This window comes from Rhinopithecus roxellana, chromosome 5, assembly GCF_007565055.1.
Source record: "Rhinopithecus roxellana isolate Shanxi Qingling chromosome 5, ASM756505v1, whole genome shotgun sequence".
NCBI lineage: Eukaryota > Metazoa > Chordata > Mammalia > Primates > Cercopithecidae > Rhinopithecus > Rhinopithecus roxellana.
This window is the reverse complement of record NC_044553.1, coordinates 110,285,373-110,305,047: the sequence shown is the minus strand read 5'-3', so window position 1 is coordinate 110,305,047 and position 19,675 is coordinate 110,285,373. Positions and strand designations below refer to the sequence as shown.

Genomic DNA, 19,675 nt, shown 5'->3' with positions numbered 1-19,675 from the left:
AGATCTCCCTCAGTAAAATGCCTTGCCCATAGTCTTTTTTTTTTTTTTTTTTTTTTTTTTTTTTTTTTGAGACGGAGTCTTGCTCTGTCACCCAGGCTGGAGTGCAGTGGCCAGATCTCAGCTCACTGCAAGGTCCGCCTCCCGGGTTTATGCCATTCTCCTGCCTCAGCCTCCCGAGTAGCTGGGACTACAGGTGCCCGCCACCTCGCCCGGCTAGTTTTTTGTATTTTTTAGTAGAGACGGGGTTTCACCGTGTTAGCCAGGATGGTCTCGATCTCCTGACCTCGTGATCCGCCCGTCTCGGCCTCCCAAAGTGCTGGGATTACAGGCTTGAGCCACCGCGCCCGGCCATTGCCCATAGTCTTTAAAGGCCTGACATATTTTTTTATGTAGAGAACAAATTTTGCAATATTTAAATACAAATTCACACATGCTGTATTTATTGTGACTAATGTTTATTTGTTCCTTCAGTGATCATTTCATTGAGTTACTGCAAGTCATGTGTTAGGCTCAAAGATATGAAAAGTATACATCTGTGTTCTCAGTGGGGAGACGTGTATGTACATAAACAAGATTAGGAAAAATGCTATGCTAAAAGCATTGTCAGTAGCACAAAGAAGAACACCTTATTTATATGGAGAGTAGAGGGAACATGAAAAAGTCCAGAAAAGTTTCCAGGTAGAGATGACATGTTTACTAAGTTTTCAAAAATGAAACATACAAATGATAAGTTGTATGGGAGGGCATTTCATGCACAAGGGGATATGAGGAAGGAGTACATGTAGAGTTAGGGAGGAGGTCATGAAAAGCTTTGTAGGTATTTTTAAAAATTACGAGTTGTATTTCATGCTTCTTGTTTTCAGTGATTTTAGTAAATTATTAATACATTTTTAAGTTCATTGATCACTGTTGCTATTTGTGGGCATTAACAGGTATTCCCATATCCATCCTCATCTCTATTTGATTTGAGTCCAATGTACTATTTTAATCAATGCAAAGCTAGCTTCATGTTTAAAAACACAGAATGCTCCCGTTAGAGAAACTAGCCTTTCCTTTCCAAGAAGCGGTGAAGATTTTTGTATTTATCATTTATAAGCTATTTATCTATTAACTTGTATTCTTAAATGAATAAAAAAAATTTGAATGTTTAATTTGAATCGTTAGCATTATTTATCCTGTTTGTTTATCCTGTTTCTCTACAGGATAAATGCTATAAATGTCTATAGGGAAACAGAAATACAGACAGATAAAAATAATTATGATTTGTAAATTATGTGTTACTTTAATAGCTAATAATTCAGACATATAAATAAGACATTTTTGCCTTTATAGCAAATAATAAATTACAGTTTAATTTGAAAGAGTGTAATTAGAGTATGTATAAGGTACAAAGGTACTACAGAGGAGGGAATAATTAGCTCGGTTGGTGGAAATAGAATATCAGGGAAAGTTCTCTGGAAAAGGTAACTTCTTAGCTGTATTTTTGGGGGAAATATATGAGTAGTATTGTATATTTTAAAATAGACATCTTTGATTCCTTTCTCTGCATTTTGCAGATTTGAAATATAACAGTTATCTTTCATTTAAAAATGATGATTCTCACTTCACAATTTGTAACGTTAATTAAAACTTAAAGGAAAGCAGTTTACTAAACTAGTAGGGAATTTCCTTCACCAACCAACACTTTAAGAATTGTTTTGGCTCTTCAGAATTATTTTTTTGTTTTTAAAAGTGTTGAAATTTCCTATGGATTTAATTTCAATGAAAAATTTTAAACCTGTCTACATATGCTTGAGATATACTGAGATAGACAGAAAAATCCACTGGTAGATAACATATATAACATTAAAATTTTAAAAATGTGTAGTCATTACATGCTGTACAGGCACTAGTGCCATGTATTCTGTAAATACAATAATAGTAAGATCCTAACCTAATACAGAATTTCAGAGACCCTCCATCCATTTTATTTTTACTCTTGAAACACTCCCATGGACTATTAAAGGCAATGTGATTCTCATTTCTTGTAAGTAAAATATCAAGTGCTGCCATCATATGTTCTCAAGTTGCTGTTATTGTTATGTATATTACTAATTATAGGCATAAAGAGGAGCTACGGAATCCTTTCTTAGGCTGCCTTAAACACCTCCCTGGCTAAGATATATAGGGGTCTGAGAGGTTCTTCTGTAGGCTTAAGAATTCATTATATTTCTAATTCCTTTGCTGTAGGTTTTAATTCTTTCCTTGTGGGTATATAGATTCATAATGTATGTGATTTTATAAAGTCATGCTTCGTTTATTAAACAGATATTTAGGAATCCCCCTACCTTTTGCAAGGTGTTTTGTGGGGTACAAAGTTTCCTGTCTTTATGGAATTTAAATTTCAGATTGGGAAATGGTAACTGAATTTTAGTAATTTTACTCATTAGCTGTATGGCTACCAATTCTCTTTTCAAGTTATTAAAAATGAAAATTAATAGGTTAGGTAACTTTTTACATCCAGTTATCTCTTTTCACACAATGTTGGAGTTGGTTTGATATCCATTAAAATGATCAGCAAGTTGACGTTATGTTTACAAGTCTACACTTGGCTACATTGCTCATACCTGAAGTAATTATTTTTACATAATATATATTTTATAAGATCAATTTAGGATTTAAAAAATTGCCTCCCTCAGGCCTTTGGTCTTATATTAATAAAATATGAAATGAAAAATTCTGCTTTAATTCTTTGTATTTAAATGCCTAAGCTCTTTGTATTTTGTTGTGAAGCATGTGTTTTCAGATATAATATGGAGTTTTTAAACTTCAGAAAAATTGAACTATAAGAGGAATTTTTTTTGTTCACTTTTTTTAATGGAGAAAATTTTCCATGCCAGATTTGATTTTTAGTCTTTAAGAGTTTTTGATATCTTTTTGGCCAAACAAGTTTCCACATATTCTTGATTAGTAATGAGAAATAGCTACAACTATTTCGTGAATAGTATGCTCAGACAGTAAATAATATATTTTAAAATCTAATTGCATGACTCCAACAGTCTGCAGTGTGCCTGTTATGTCCTCCTGAAATCAGGGCATTTCCTTCCAATTTCCAGTTTACTTCTTCCTATACCACCCACCTCCTCAAAAAAAAAAGAAGGAAATAGAGATCCTTTTGGCTATTTTTAAAAGACTTTCTTTCTCTGGGGCAGATAGAGCTTGTTGTGGAGATGAAATTACTATTGTGAGCCCAGTTAACTATTAGAAATGTTCAGATCTCTCTTCTGTGTTCCCTGAACAGAAATTGCGTTGTTACTTTTTTTCTGCTGTCCTTTACTGAGCCCTTACAATGGCTAAACTCTATGCTGAGAACTTACCTGTAATCAATAATTTACATCTCACAATCAACTGAGGCTCTTTAAGGTGAAGTACCTTGCCGAAGATTATGTAAGTAGCAGGTACTACAGCCTAGATCAATGTATTCCATTAATTATAACGGAGAGGCCAACAAGAGGTTGTGTGTGCTGTCTGGAGAATGGGTATGGATTCAGAGAAACATATCAATAACATGAGGAACATGTTAGTGACAAATATTTCATGAAGTTACCCAGTTTTGATGATTTATCTTCTGGCTTGATGATGATAATGATGACAATTTTTGAGAATTTTATATATGCCAGGCCCTATGGTAAGTGCTTTTCATATATTAGCTCATCTGTACTTTATAATATCCTAAGAAATGCGTATTATTATTTATCTTCTAGAAAACTAAGGCACAGAGATTGTAACTAAGTAGCCCAGAGTCACTGTGCTAGTGAATAATGGGGTAAGGAAACAAAGCCAGGAAATCTGACCCAATATCCACTCTTATACACTCTATGCTCTATTATGTTACCTCTTTCTCCTTCTCACAAGCTGTCTTAATTCCATCATGAAAGCTTAGTTCAGAAATAAAATCTATTAACTATGGTTTTTTCATTATATTCAGGTATTTCTATAGCCATATATTAACACAAGGCTTTAGAAGTGATTAATCAGAAAACATATATTAAGTTCTGTATTAGAGTTCTCTAGAGGTATAGAACTAATAGGATATATATATATGTGTGTGTGTGTGTGTGTATACATATATATATATGAGTTTATTAAGTATTAACTCATACAATCACAAGGTCCCACGACAGAGTGTCTGGAAACTGAGGAGTAAGGAGAGCCAGTCCAAGTTCCAAAACTGAAGAACTTGGAGTCTGATATTTGAGGGCAGGACGCATCCAGCACAGGAAAAAGATGTAGGCTGGTAGGCTAGGCCAGTCTCTGTTTTCATGTTTTTCTGCCTGCTTTATATTCTAGCCTTGTTGGCAGCTGATTAGATTGTGCCCACCCAGATTAAGGGTGGATCTGCCTTTCCTAGCCCACTGACTCAAGTGTTCATCTCCTTTGGCAACACTCTCACAGACACACCCAGAATCAATACTTTGTATCCTTCAATCCAATCAAGTTCACAGTCAGTATCAACTATCACAAGTTCCCACAAAACAAATATAACATAGTATTTGCATCAAAAAGCAATTATTTTCTTAATTATGTGTAATACTGGTAAATGACTTTCAGAAACCAGATATCATTGCTATTTGATATTTGTTTAAACTTTAAGAAGCAGAGTACCTAGTGGCAAGCCCATCTTTCTACTTGGCTTGAACATGTAAGTTTGGTGAAAGGTATATTACTTTGAATCATTTTTATTTTACACATAATTCTAATATTGGAAAAAAATATTTCTAACATTAGGAACGCAAGAGAGCTCTAGAGGCAGAACGGCAGGCCCGTGTAGAAGAATTGTTAATGAAGAGGAAAGAACAAGAAGCCCGAATTGAACAACAGAGGCAAGAAAAGGAAAAAGCCCGTGAGGATGCAGCCCGGGAAAGAGCTAGGTACCTCATTTGCTATCTTGATGAACATTTTGGACTGAGTGAGTATTCAAGCTGAGGTCTTAAAGCCATTTACTGTCATGTAGGGTTTTTTTGTGTTTTTTTGAGATGAGGTTTTGCGATGTTGCACAGGTTGATCTTGAACTCTCTGACTCAAGTGATCCTCCCATCTCACCCTCCTGAGTAGCTTGGACTACAGGTGTGTACCACCACACTCAGATCAAAAAATATATAATTTGATTTTGGATAGCTTCAGCAAAAGGGACTTTTGGGGAAGATACTGAGGGCATAAGTAATAGAAGGTTAGAGGACCAGGTTTGGAAATGTTCTGTCAGACATCAAAGGCTAGATCACAAGAGCCACAGCAGTGGATTTTTTTTTTCTTTTTTTTTGATGGAAATAGTCTGGTTGCCAATAATCATGTTGCCACTCAGATTATAATGTATGACCTTCAACTATCCCTTAGTTTTAATCACTTGTGTAAGATTTAAAGACACAGGAAAAAACATGTAATTGGCCAAGCCTAAGTCCCTTTTATTGGTGTGAACCTTACCGACATGATATTTTGTGACTTCCAAATTATAACGAAGTTGGTAGATGTGAAAAGATAGCTCTTTGTGGTTTTAATTTGCTTTTCTACTTGTCCCTGATTAATAATTAGGCTGAGCAACTTCTCACATGTTTATGAGCTATTCAGAGTTTTTTAATGCAAAGTGCTTATTCAAATGTTTGTTCATTACTGTATTGGGGTCTTTTTTTATCTTATTGATGTTTAGGGATTATCTTTACTAGATGCTAAGTCTTTGTCAGTTACATGTATTGCAAATATACCTATAGGTTGTGTCTTACCTTTTTTCTTTCTTTATGATGTCTTTTGATTAACATAACTCTTGATTACAGTGTAGTAGAACTGAACAAACTGTAATCTATGCCTTTTGGTCTTATTTATGAAACCCTTTTCTATCCTAAGTCATAAGACATTCTTCAAAATTTTATAGTTTTATCTTTAATGGTCTTTATCTATCTGCAATTGATTTTATTGTGTATTTTGAGGTAGGAGTCTTACTTAATTTTCTCCATGTGGATACCTAATTATTCTAACATGCTTTATTGAAAAATGCATTTTTTCCCTACTGATCTGCAAGGCTTTCTAACATAAGCCAAGTTTTTATATATGTGTGGGTCTGCTTGTGGACTCTTGTGTTCTGGTCCAGTGATCACTGTTTTTGTCATCTGCCTTAGTTATCAAAGCTTTATAATAATTGTTGGTGTCTGAACTATCCTTCACCTTATTTTTTATTAGGACTGTCTTGGCCCTATTTCACATCTGTGTTAGTTTTAGAATCAGCTTGCTCAGTTCTATATTTAAAAAGAAACTATAAAATTTTGATTGGAATTGCATTGAGTCTATAAATTCAGGTGTTAAGATTGATATTTTTATGGTGAATATTTTAATTTATGAGCATGCTACTAAATGTTTTTCTACTGATTTAGGTCTTTCAAAACATCTTTATATCAGGTATATAATTTTTTTTCTATAAAGGATTTTTGTGTGCTTTTTTATTGTGGCAAAAACTATAAATAACATGAAATTTATAATTTTAATCATTTTTAAGTTTACAGTTCAGTGGCATTAAGTACATTGACATTTTTGTGAAACTATTACCACCATCTGTACCCAGAAATTTTTTCAGTTTCCAAGACTGAAATGCTGTATCTACTAAGTAATAACTCCCCATTCTCTCCATTCCGCACCCCCACACTCCCATTTGCCCCTGACAATCGTCATGCTACTTTATGTTTCTATGAATTTGACTGCTTTAGGTATCTTATATAATTGGAATCGTACAGCATTGTCCTTTTGTGACTTATCCTAATGTCTTCAAATTTCATCCATGTTGTAGCATGTGTCAGGATTTTCTTCCTTTTTAAGACTGAATAGTATTTCATTGTATGTATAATACTACATTTTATTTATTTGTTTCTTTGTTGAAAGACACTTGAGTTGCTTCTACCTTTTGACTATTGTGAGTAATGCTGTTATAAACACAGGTGTTACAAATGTATGTTTTAGTCTCTGCTTTTTCATTCCAAAAGTGAAGCGGCTGGATTATATACTAATTTTATTTTATTTTATTTTATTTGAGGAGAACCCTACTGTTTTTCATAGCAGCTGTACGATTTTTATGTTCTTACCAGCATTGCACAAGGGTTCCACATCCTCACCAATGCTTGTTATTTTGTTTTTTTAAAAATAGCCTTTTTGAAGAGTGTGAAGTGGTGTCTCATTCTGGTTTTGATTTGCATTTCCCTAGTGATTAATGACCTTAAGAATCTTTTCATGTGCTTATTGACCATTTCTTTATATTTTTGGGGAGAGGTTACCACTTAGGTCCTTTGCCAATTTTTTAATCTGATTATTTTCTTGTTGGGTTATAGAGTTTTTTTTTTTTTTTTTTTTTTTTTTTTTTTTATGTATTCTGGATATTAACCCTTTATCAAAGATACAATTTACTGATACTTTCTCCTATTCTGTAGGTTGACTTTTCATTTTGTTGATAATGTCTATTGAAGCACAAGAGTTTTAAATTTGGATGTAGTTCACTTTGTCTATTTTTGTTGTTGTTGCCTTTACTTTTGTTGTCATATTCAAGAAATCCTAGCCAAATCCAATGTTGTGAAATTTTCTCCTTGGATTTTCTCGTAACATTTTTATAGTTTTAGGTCTTATGTGTAGATCTTGGATACAGTTTTAGTTAATTTTTGTATATGGTGTAAGGTAAGGGTTCAACTTCATTCTTTTGCACACATTCAGTTTTCCCATCACCTGTTGTTGAAAAGACTGTCCTTTCTCTATTGAATGGTTTTGTCACCCTTGTTGAAATTATTTGACTTACATATGATGGCTCTCTTTCTTGGCTCTCTGTTCTGTTTCATTGGACTGTACATGTCTGTCTTTATGCTAGCCCGTACTGTTTTGATTACTATAGTTTTGTAGTATGTTTTGAAATCAGCAAATGTGAGCCTCTTTGTTCTTTTCAAGATTGTTTTGGTTTGAGGATCCTTTGAGATTCATGTGAATTTTTTAATTTTTGTAAAAAATAGGTCATTGGGATTTTGATAGGGATTGCATTGAATCTGTAGATTGCTTTGAGAAGTATGGCTTTTTTTTTTTTTTTTTTTGGAAACGTATACGCTAAGAGAGAGAATTCAGGGTGGGCTGCTTGTAAAGGATGAGGCAGCCAATATGGACATCTTAACAGTGGTGAGTTTTTCAGTCCATGAACACATGATGTCTTTCCATTTATTTGTGTCTTCAGTTCCTTTCAACAATGTTTCATAGTTTTCTTTTTTTCTTTTTTTTTTTTTTTTGAGACAGAGTCTGGCTCTATCGCCCAGGCTGGAGTGCAGTGGCTGCATCTCAGCTCACTGCAAGCTCCGCCTCCTTGGGTTCACGCCATTCTCCTGCCTCAGCCTCCCATGTAGCTGGGACTACAGGCGCCTGCCACCTCGCCCAGCTAGTTTTTTGTATTTTTTAGTAGAGACGGGGTTTCACCGTGTTAGCCAGGATGGTCTCGATCTCCTGACCTCGTGATCCGCCCGTCTCGGCCTCCCAAAGTGCTGGGATTACAGGCTTGAGCCACCGCGCCCGGCCAACGATGTTTTGTAGTTTTCATTGCATCTGTTTTTCTCATCCTTGTTATGTTTATTCCTATTTTATTTTTTGTACACATTTTATGATATTTTTTAGTTATTATTTTATCCAGTTACACAATTATAAATAAAATCTCTTTAAGTGTTTTTTAAATTTGTATGTTGCTGGTGTTTAGAAATACCATTAATTTTGTTTCCAGCAATCTTGGTAAGTTCTGTTAACCATTCTAATAATTAATCTTAGATTTTTTTTTTAGCATTTTCTACATAAGTAAACATATCATCTACCAATATATATAGTTTGGGTTTTCTTCCTCATCTCTATGCCTTTTGTTTTGTTAGTGTGCATCTTATTTATAAGGAATGCTTTCCACAACTGTTAAGGATATCTGCCTTAGGTTTTTTAAAAAATAGTTCTTATTTGTTGTTTATTTAAGGTACACATGTTGTTGTAGAATACGTATTGATTGTAAAAGGGTTACTATAGTGAAGCGGACTAATATATCTATCTTCTCACATAGTTACCCGTTTTATTTGTTTTAGTGGCAAGGGCAACTAAAATCTCATTTATCACAAATCCCAATACTGTACAGTTTTATTACCTGTAGCCCTCTTGTTGTACATTAGATCTCTAGACTTGTTCATCTTACGTATCTGCAGTTTTGTATCCTCTGATCTGCATCTCCCTGTTTCTGCCCTCTCCCTCTTATGCACACCCCTGATAACCAGTATCTTGTTTTCTATCTCTGTATAATTGAATTTTTAAAAAGATTTCACATATAAGTGAGATCATGCAATATTTTTCTTTCTGTGTCTGGCTCATTTTACTTAGGATAATGTTCTCTAGGCTTATCCATGTTGTGGCAAATGGCAATGCCTTGTTACTTTTAGGGCTAAATGATCTATATACTACAGTTTCTTTATCATTGTTTCTTTGATGGACACTTAGTTTGCTTTCATATCTTGGCTACTGTGAATAATGCCGTAGGAAACATGGAAGTGCAAATATCTTTATGAGGTGGTGATTTCATTTCCTTTGGGTGTATTGCCAAAAGAGGAATCAGCTGGGTCATATGGTAGTTCTATTTTTAATTTTTTTAGAAACCTGCACACTATTTTCCAGATGGCTGTACCAAGCCACACTCTCACCAATAGTGTAAAAGAGTTCCCTTTTCTCCATACATACCCTCACCAACATTTGTTTTTTGACCTTTTGATAATAGTCATCTAATGGATTTGAGTTAGTATTTCATAATGGTTTTAATGTTCATTTCCCTGATGATTAATGATGTTCAACACCTTTCCATATATCTACTATTTTTATGACTTCTTTGGAGAAATGTCTAGGCAGATTCTTTGCCCATTTTAAAATCAGTTTGTTTTTCTACTATTGAGTTGTATGAGTTTTTTTAAATATCTATTTTGCTTGGTTTTGTTTTGTTTGTTTGTTTTTTGTTTTGATTTGTTTTTACCTTCCTTTTTTTCTTTTTGAGGCAGAATCTTGTTCTCTTGTCCAGGCTGGAGTGAAGTGGCATGATTTTGGCTCACTGCAACCTCAACTTCCCGGGTTCCAGTGATTCTTGTGCTTCAGCCACCTGAGTAGCTGGGATTATAGGTGTGTGCCATCATGCCTGTCTGATTTTTGAACTCCTGACCTTAAGTGATCCGTCTGCTTTTGCCTTCCAAAGTGCTGGGATTACAGGCATGAGCCACTGTGCCTGGCCTAGTTCTTTATATATTTTGGATATTAACTCTTTATTAGATATATGGGCTGTACATATTTTCCCCAGTCCTTAGGCTAATGTTTTATTGATTTTTTTCTTTGCTGTGCAGAAGCTATAAACTTCCCTCTTAGAACTGCTTTGGCTGCAACCCATAGATTTTGCTATGTTGTGTTTCTATTGTTGTTTGTCCCAAGATATTTTTTAATTTCTCTTTTGATTTCTTCTTTAACTCATGACTTATTCAGGAGCATATTATTTAATAGCCATGTATTTATGAAATTTTCAAGATTCCTTCTTTTATTGATTTCTAGTTTTATATCATAGTGATTTGAAACAACAATAGATACAATTTGAATCTTCTTTAATTTGTTAAGATGACTTGTTTTGTGGTTTAACGTATGGTCTATCCTGGATAATGATTTATGTGGACTAGAAAAAAATGTATTGCTTTTGATGGGATATTCTGCCTGTGTATATTAGGTCCATTTGGTCAAAGTACAATTAAGTCTAGTATTTATTTTCTCTCTAGTTTATCTATTGTTGACAGTGGGGTATTGAAGTCCCCCCCTGTTATTATATTGGTATCTATTTTTCCCTTCATGTTTGTTAATATTTGCTTTATAGTTTTAGTGCTCCAATGTTAGGTGCATATATATTTACAATTGTTGTGTCCCATTGATGAACTGACCCCTTTATCATTAAATAATGATCTCTGTATTATTTGTATATTTGCTATAGTTTTTTGTTTTGTGGTTACTATGAGCTTATATAAAACATCTTATGCTGTTATACTTAACTTAAAACAGTTGATAACAACTTAATTTCTGGCACATACAAAAACTAGACTTTTACTGTCCACCCCAAAAGTCATGTTTTTGATGTCACAATAGTTGCTTTTTTATGTTATGTATTCCTTAAAAACTTATTGTAGTTTTTGTTACTTTTGACTATTTTGACTTTTAACCTTCATAATAGAGATATGTGTGGCTTACAAACCACACTTACAGTTTCGAAGTATTCTGATTTGACTAAGTATTATCTCTATCAGTGAGTTTTATACTTTACATGTGTTCATGGTGGTAATTATTATAATTTTCTTTCTGCTTGAATAAGCATTTCTTGTAATACAGGTCTAGTGTCAGTGAATTCCTTCAACTTTATTTGTCTGGGGAAGACTTTATTTCTCCTTCATTTCTGAAGGATAGTTTTCCTTGGTATAGTATTCTTAGCTGGCAGATTTTTTTTTCCCCCCTTTCATCATCTTGAATATGTCATCCCATTCCCCAGGCTTGCAAGGTTTCTACAGAAGCGTTCAATGATACTCTGATGGACATCCCCTTATCTGTGACTTGATAGTTTTTTCTTGCTGTTTTTAAAATTATTTCATTTTCAGTTTTGCCAGTTTGATTATAATGTACCTTGGAGAGAACCTTCTAAAGTTTATCTGAGGATCTTTGAGCTTCATTGACTTGTATTTAAATATCTGTCTCTTCCTAAGTCCCAAGATTTAGGAAGTTTTTTTTACCAATTATTTTATTTATATAAGCCTTTTCTGTTTTTTCCCTCTTTGAAATTCCTACAATGTGAATATTTGTTTGCTTAGTGGTGTCCCATAGGCTCTCTTCATTCTTTTTTCTTTTTCTTCTCTTCTGAGTCAGTTCAGAAGCCTTGAGGCTTGATCTAGTCTGCTGTTGAACCCTCTGTGGTATTTTTTACTTCATTGAATTCTTCAGCTCTAAGATTTTTATTTAGATTTTTTAAAATATCTCTTTTATTGAATTTCTCATTCAGATCATGGTTTAGTTTTTTAGTTTCATTGAATGGTCTGTTTTTATTCTCTTATGTTTCCCTGAGTTTCCTTAGGTCATTATTTTGAATTACTTTTTAGAGAATTTGTAGATTTCTGTTTCTTTGGGGTCAGTTACTGGAGAGTTACTGCGTTCCTTTTAGTGGTTTCACATTTCCGTGCCTTTTGATGTTTCTTATGACCCTGCCTTGTTTGTACATCTGATAGTGCAGTCATATCTTTCCAACTTTACAGAGTGGGAAGGGGAAGACTTTCACCTGAAGATGGGCCTGGGGATACTGCTTGGGTGTAGGACACAGTGGCTCTGCTTCTGTGTGGGTGCAGTGGTGTAGTTTTCACGTAGCTTCTTAGTTGTGATCAATGTCAGTGCACACTGTGAGTGCCTCAGTGGTCTAGACTGTAGGAGTCTGTATCAGTGATGGTGGCTCCTGAGGTTATTAGGGCAAAGGTTGTAGGGGTCTTCCTGCTCTTGTTTTCCCCAAAGTAGGGAATCTTCATTGAGGGGATCTCTTTTGGTAACAGGTCTGACATTGCTCACAGGCAGCCACAGCAGCACTGGGTTATAGGGTACAGGGGCTCAGAGCAGCTGTGCAGCCAAATTCCTGGGCTTAGGGTCCTGTGAAACTATTGGAGCACTTGGGACTTCAGGCATAGGTTCTCTCTCCAAGGCATGAGTAGATTCAGTTCTCCCACTACACAGGGTTTGTTGCTGTGGGGCATACCCCAGCAGCTTGGGCCCAGGAGGCTGGGATGTAGCCATGCTTCTGACCTTGGAGGGGGCACTGGCATGATTCTGGGGAAGAAGGTGTATCTGGAGACTCAATCCCTGAGGAGCAGCAAACAGTCACCATTTGGGATCCAGAACCAACTGTGTAACATGGTAGCTCAGGCTCTGGGTGATAAGGAGCATGGTATACAGTGGTCACTTGGGACCCTGGCTTGATATAATAGCCTAGGCTCTATGAGGCTGGGTCCAGTGGCAACAAGGACCCAGGAATGGCAAGATACAGCTGTATCTTGGGCCCTTTGGGGTAGGAAACAATGCAGCAATGACCACTCCTTGGAGAGGTAGGGTGCCTCAGCAGATTGGAATATAGGGGGACTTGTCCAGTTTTAGGTAGGTGGAGCACTGTGTCTCTTTGGCCTAGAACACAGCTCAGTCGTGGTTCTGAATCCCTGGAAGTCAAGTTGCCATATCTGGTCAGCCCCAGAAGGCATAACTACTTGGGTCAGTAGAGCCTTTGAATACCTGGGGTGGGGGGTGGGGGTACTGCATCAGCTGTGGTGCTGGGGTTGCAACTACTTTGGTATGCCAGAGGCTCAAAGCTCCTAGAAGTGTGAGGTGATGTCTCACCAGTGGTATTGGGGAGGGTGTATGTGGGCTGGGGGAGATGTCAACTGTTTCTGTGTGCTAGAGGCCTGAGGTCTCCAATTAGTGGAACTCACTTCAGTTCAGTTTTAAGGGGAAGGTGCACTAGCATCTAGAATTCAACACTTCTGCAGTAACTTGGCCCTATGTGGTAGGGTATAGCAGCAGTTCAGCTGGGGGATGTTATGCTACTGGGTGGATGTTGAGTTTTTCAAGTGCTTTGGTGTTTTTTTTTTTTATATGGAAATAATTCTATAAAATTTCTCCTTTAATCTGTTAATATGGTAATTTGTTGATTGATTTTTCTTTTTTTAAATTTTTTATTATTATACTTTAAGTTCTAGGGTACATGTGCACAATGTGCAGGTTTGTTACACACATACACATGTGCCATGTTGGTGTGCTGCACCCATTAACTGGTCATTTACATTAGGTGTATCTCCTAATGCTATCCCTCCCCCCTCCCTCTACCCCACGACAGGCGCCGGTGTGTGATGTTCCCCACCCTGTGTCCAGGTGTTCTCGTTGTTCAGTTCCCAGCTATGAGTGAGAACATGCGGTGTTTGGTTTTCTCTCCTTGCGGTAGTTTGCTCAGAATGATTGTTTCCAGCTGAATCCATGTCCCTATAAAGGACATGAACTCGTCCTTTTTTATGACTGCATAGTATTCCATGGTGTATATGTGCCACATTTTCTTAATCCAGTCTATCATTGATGGATATTTAGGTTGGTTCCAAGTCTTTGCTATTGTGAATAGTGCTGGAATAAACATACGTGTGCATATGTCTTTATAGTAGCATGATTTATAACCCTTTGGGTATATATCCAGTAATGGGATCGGTGGTTCAAATGGTATTTCTAGTTCTAGATCCTTGAGGAATCGCCACACTGTCTTCCACAATGGTTGAACTGGTTTACAGTCCCACCAACAGTGTAAAAGTGTTCCTATTTCTCCACATACTCTCCAGCACCTATTGTTTCCTGACTTTTTAATGATTGCCATTCTAACTGGTGTGAGATGGTATCTCATTGTGGTTTTGATGTGCATTTCTCTGATGACCAGTGATGATGCGTATTTTTTCATGTGTCTGTTCATTGCATAAATGTCTTCTTTTGAGAAGTATCTGTTCATATCCTTCGCCTACTTTTTGATGGGGTTGATTTTTTCTTGTAAATTCATTTGAGTTCTTTGTAAATTCTGGATATTAGCCCTTTGTCTGATGGGTATCCCATTCTGTAGGTTGTCTGTTGAGTCTGATGGTAGTTTCTTTTGCTATGCAGAAGCTCTTTAGTTTAATTAGATCCCATTTCTCAGTTTGGCTTTTGTTGCTGTTGGTGTTTTAGACATGAAATCCTTGCCCATGCCTGTGTCCTGAATGGTATTGCCTAGGTTTTCTTCTAGGGTTTTTATGGTTTTAAGTTTGATGTTTAAGTCTTTAATCCATCTTGAATTAATTTTCGTATAAGGTGTAAGGAAGGGATCCAGTTTCAGCTTTCTACATATGGCTAGCCAGTTTTTCCAGCACCATTTATTAAATAGGGAATCCTTTCCCCATTTCTTGTTTTTGTCAGGTTTGTCAAAGATCACATGTTTGTAGATGTGTGGTATTATTTCTAAGGGTTCTGTTCTGTTCTGTTGGTCAATATCTCTGTTTTGGTACCAGTACTATGCTGTTTTGGTTACTGTAGCCTTGTAGTATAGTTTGAAGTCAGGTAGCGTGATGCCTCCAGCTTTGTTCTTTTGGATTAGGATTATCTTGGCAATGTGGGCTCTGTTTTGGTTCCATATGACCTTTAAAGTAGTTTTTTCCAATTCTGTGAAGAAAGTCATTGGTAGCTTGATGGGGATAGCATTGAATCTATAAATTACCTTGGGCAGTATGTCCGTTTTCAAGATACTGATTCTTCCTATCCATGAGCATGGAATGTTTGTCCACTTGTTTGTGTCTTCTTTTATTTTGTTGAGCAGTGGTTTGTAATTCTCCTTGAAGAGGTCCTTCACATCCCCTATAAGTTGGATTCCTTGGTATTTTATTCTCTTTGAAGCAATTGTGAATGGGAGTTCACTCATGATTTGACTCTGTTTGTCTGTTATTGGAGTATAGGAATGCTTGTGATTTTTGCACATTGATTTTGTATCCTGAGACTTTGCTGAAGTTGCTTATCAGCTTAAGGAGATTTTGGGCTGAGACGATGGAGTTTTCTAAATATACAATCATGTCATCTGCAAACAGGGACAGTTTGACTTCTTCTTTTCCTAATTGAATGCCTTTTATTCCTTTCTCCTGCCTGATTGCCTTGGCCACAACTTCCAACACTATGTTGAAGAGGAGCGGTGAGAGAGGGCATCCCTGTGTTGTGCCAGTTTTCAAAGGGAATGCTTCTAGTTTTTGCTCATTCAGTGAGATATTGGCTGTGGGTTTGTCATAAATAGCTCTTATTATTTTGAGATATGTTCCATCAATACCGAATTTATTGAGCGTTTTTAGCATGAAGGGCTGTTGAATTTTGTCAAAGGCCTTTTCTGCATCTATTGAGATAATCATGTGGTTTTTATCTTTGGTTCTGTTTATATGCTGGATTACATTTATTGATTTGCGAATGTTGAACCAGCCTTGCATCCCAGGGATGAAGCCCACTTTATCGTGGTGAATAAGCTTTTTGATGTAGTGCTGGATTTGGTTTGCCAATATTTTATTCGGGATTTTTGCATGAATGTTCATCAGGGAGATGGGTCTAAAATTCTCTTTTTTTGTTGTGTCTCTGCCTGACTTTGGTATCAGGATGATGCTGGCCTCCTAAAATGAGTTAGGGAGGATTCCCTCTCTTTCTGTTGATTGGAATAGTTTCAGAAGGAATGGTACAAACAGCTCCTCTTTGTACCTGTAGTAGAATTCGGCTATGAATCTGTCTGGTCCTGGACTTTTTTGGTTGGTAGGCTATTAATTATTGCCTCAATTTCAGAGCCTGTTATTGGTCTATTCAGGGATTCAACTTCTTCCTAGTTTAGTCTTGGGAGGGTTTATATGCTATAAACCCTTTTATAGCGTATTTTGAAATTAGTATAAATTCTCCAACTTCATTGTTCTTTTTCAAAGTTGCCTTTCCATATAAATTTTAGGTTCAGCTTATCAGTTTCTGCAAGATAGCTTGCAGGATTCTGATAGGAAGTGTATTGAATCTATAGTCAGTTTAGGGAGATTGACATCTTTACATTATTGTGTATTACAGTCCATGAATGTGATGTTTCTGTCTGTTTAGATCTCCTTTAATTTCTGACAGCAAGGTTTTGTAGTTTTTTGCATATAGGTCTTGCAATTCTTTTTAAAATTTATTCCTAAGTTCTCTTTAAAGCTGCTGTAAATGGAATTGTTTTCTTTGGTTCATTTTTGGATTTTTCTTGCTAGTATATAGAAATACAGTAGATTTTAATTTATTTCATTCTACAGCTGTGTTTTTTATGACCTTGTTAAACTTGCTTACAGATGTTCCTCAACTTATGATGGAGTTAAGTCCTTATAAACTCATCATAAAGTCAAAAAGCTGTAAATTGAATGATTATAAGTTGGGGACTGTCTGTATTAGTTTGGGTAGTTTTTTTATTATTATTATTTTTATTCTTTGGTACTTTTTATACATAAAGGCTCATGGCATCTGTGAATAAAGTTTGTTTTAGTTCTTTATTTCTAATGTGGATGCCTTTAATTTATTTTTTTTCTTTTTGCCCTCTTGCACTGGTTCATTCCTTGTATTTAATGTTCAGTGGAAGTTGTGATATTGGGTGTCCTTGTTTTGTTCTCAGTCTTAGTGGGAAAGCGTTTGGTCTTTCACCACTGTATATGATCTTTGCTGTAGATTTTTGATAAAGTTTATAGATTGAGGAAGTTTCTTTCCATTTCTAGTTTGTTGAGAGCTTTTAACATGAATCGACTTTGAATTTGGTGAAATCTTTCTTTTTGTGGGTCCATTAAGATGACTGTGGGTTTTACTCTTTATTTTATTACTATGGTATGTTACATTAATTTTTGCATATTAAAATAACCTTGTATTCCTGGGTTAATTCCCACTTTGTCAGGATATATAATAGCTTTTATATGTTGTTGGCTTCTTGCCAAGGGCATGTTCATGAGGGGTATTGATCTGTAGTTTTCTTGTGATGTTTTCGTCTGGCTTTTGTGTTATGGCGATTCTGGCCTTACAGAATGTAAGGGGAAGTTTCCTGCTCTATTTGAGAAGCCATTTGCATAGGATTGGTATTATTTCTTTCTAAATGTTTGGGTGAGTTTACCAGTAAAGCCATCAGTGCTTGGGTTTTTCTTTGTGGGAAAATTTTAAATTACCAGTTAAGTTTTTTTCCCCTTGTTTTTGGTCTATTGAGATTTTTCTATATCTGCTGGAATCAGCTTTGATAATTCATGTCTTCCTAGGAATTTGTCTTTTTCATCTTAAGTGATCTCACTTATTACAAAGTTCTTGGCTGAGCGCGGTGGCTTACGTCTGTAATCCCAGCACTTTGGGAGGCCAAGGAGGGTGGATCATGAGGTCAAGAGATTGAGACCATCCTGGCCAACATGGTGAAACCCCATCTCTACTAAAAATACAAAAATTAGCTACTATTTACATGGTATGTCTTCTGTTCTTATACCCTCATCCTTTCTGTGTTTTTGTGTCTCATATCTGTCTCTTGTAGGCTGTATATAGTTGGGTTTTACTTTTCTATCTGGTTTGCTAATTTCTGCCTTTTGATTGGAATGTTTAGTCAATTCTCATTTGATGTAATTTTTGGTATGACTGAATTTATGTCCGCCATTTTGATATTTGTTTTCTGTATGTCTCAAGTCTTTTTTGTTCTCCTTTGCCTTTTGTTTTTATTAAACCACTTTTTGTTGTATTATTTTCTTCATTATTTAAAAATTATATTATTTTAGTTACTTTAATAGTTGCTTTTTGGATTATAGTATTCATCTTGACTTATATTCTACTTTAGGATTAAACTAAATTAATTTTGTTAAAATAGAACAACTTTGTACCAAAGTTCTGGCCTCCTCTTTCATTCTTCCCCTTGTGTTACTGTTTTCACATATCTTACATATAAATGTCATAAATGAAGCATTAATCTTATAATTATTTCTTTATACAGTTCTATATTTTTAAAAGAACTAAGATAATAAAAGAGAAAATCTATTTATACATTGTGTGTTTATGTGTTAACTGTTTCTTTTTACTTATTTATTTTAATTTATTATACTTTAAATTCTGGGATACATGAGGGGAGTGGTGAGGAAAGCTGGCTATGCATACTGTATGAATTAAAAATAGAAGGATGCTACTTGTCTCACCATTTCAGTATGTAGATTTTCACTTAAACTTCCTGTTTTCAGTATATTATCTCACCTTCAATTTGCCTTCTGTCCTGAATACAGGTCCTTTTGTTCAGCCCCTCTAGGGAGTAATCTCTTCATCTTCTGCTGGCGTGGGGAGATTTGGAGACCTGCTGTATTTTAAGGCTTTCTGAGTCTGCTTATTTTTTATCCTCAACCTTTATCCCTTCCTTCATAAGTGAATAGTTTTTTCAATTTCTGAACTCTTAATGGAATTTTGCTAGTAGAGTCACCTTGCTTATTAGTTTCCCTCTGAAAGCTTAGATTTCAGCTTTCTCAGGAGTGCTTCTCAGCTTTTAAAATATTGATGTCCATTTTTTGTGATTATTTCCTCTTCTACTTTGTTTTTGTGAGTTTATGCCTTTTCTGTTCTTTTTTGTGGTTTAATTGTGTTTTTGGAAGGGAATAGAGACAAATATAGTTTTCAACATGCCATATTTAAATGACAGTCTTTGAGCTAATATTTAAACCCATGCCTGGGTCCAGAAATCCATTTCATAACTGATAATCTCTATTGTTTCCCAAACATTTAATTAGCAATATACCTGGGATTTAGTAGGGACTCTAAGAAGAATATTTAAAAAAAAAAATAGCCCTTTAGACTATATAAGCCTATGTATCCTAATTGTATTTTTGAGCCTCATGAGATTTGTTACTTTAAGCAGTTGAGTTTATAATTTTTACTATCTTCTTACAGAGACAGGGAAGAACGATTGGCAGCACTCACAGCTGCTCAACAAGAAGCTATGGAAGAGTTACAGAAAAAAATTCAGCTCAAGGTAAGGATATTACATATTTTTAAATTGAAATTTTAGAGCTTGCAGTGTAGCATG

At 35.5% G+C, this 19,675-nt stretch overlaps 1 protein-coding gene across 4 annotated transcripts in view; it reads left to right on the top strand.

The window, feature by feature from the left end:
• SCAPER (S-phase cyclin A associated protein in the ER) overlaps positions 1 to 19,675 on the top strand; it is a 587,291-nt gene that overhangs the window by 196,141 nt on the left and 371,475 nt on the right. For all 4 annotated transcript variants that reach the window (XM_030930958.1, XM_030930961.1, XM_030930960.1 and 1 more), the window contains 2 exons: positions 4,768 to 4,910; positions 19,540 to 19,621. In XM_030930958.1, coding sequence (XP_030786818.1) covers positions 4,768 to 4,910; positions 19,540 to 19,621 — 225 coding nt within the window. The remainder of the gene's footprint in view (positions 1 to 4,767; positions 4,911 to 19,539; positions 19,622 to 19,675) is intronic.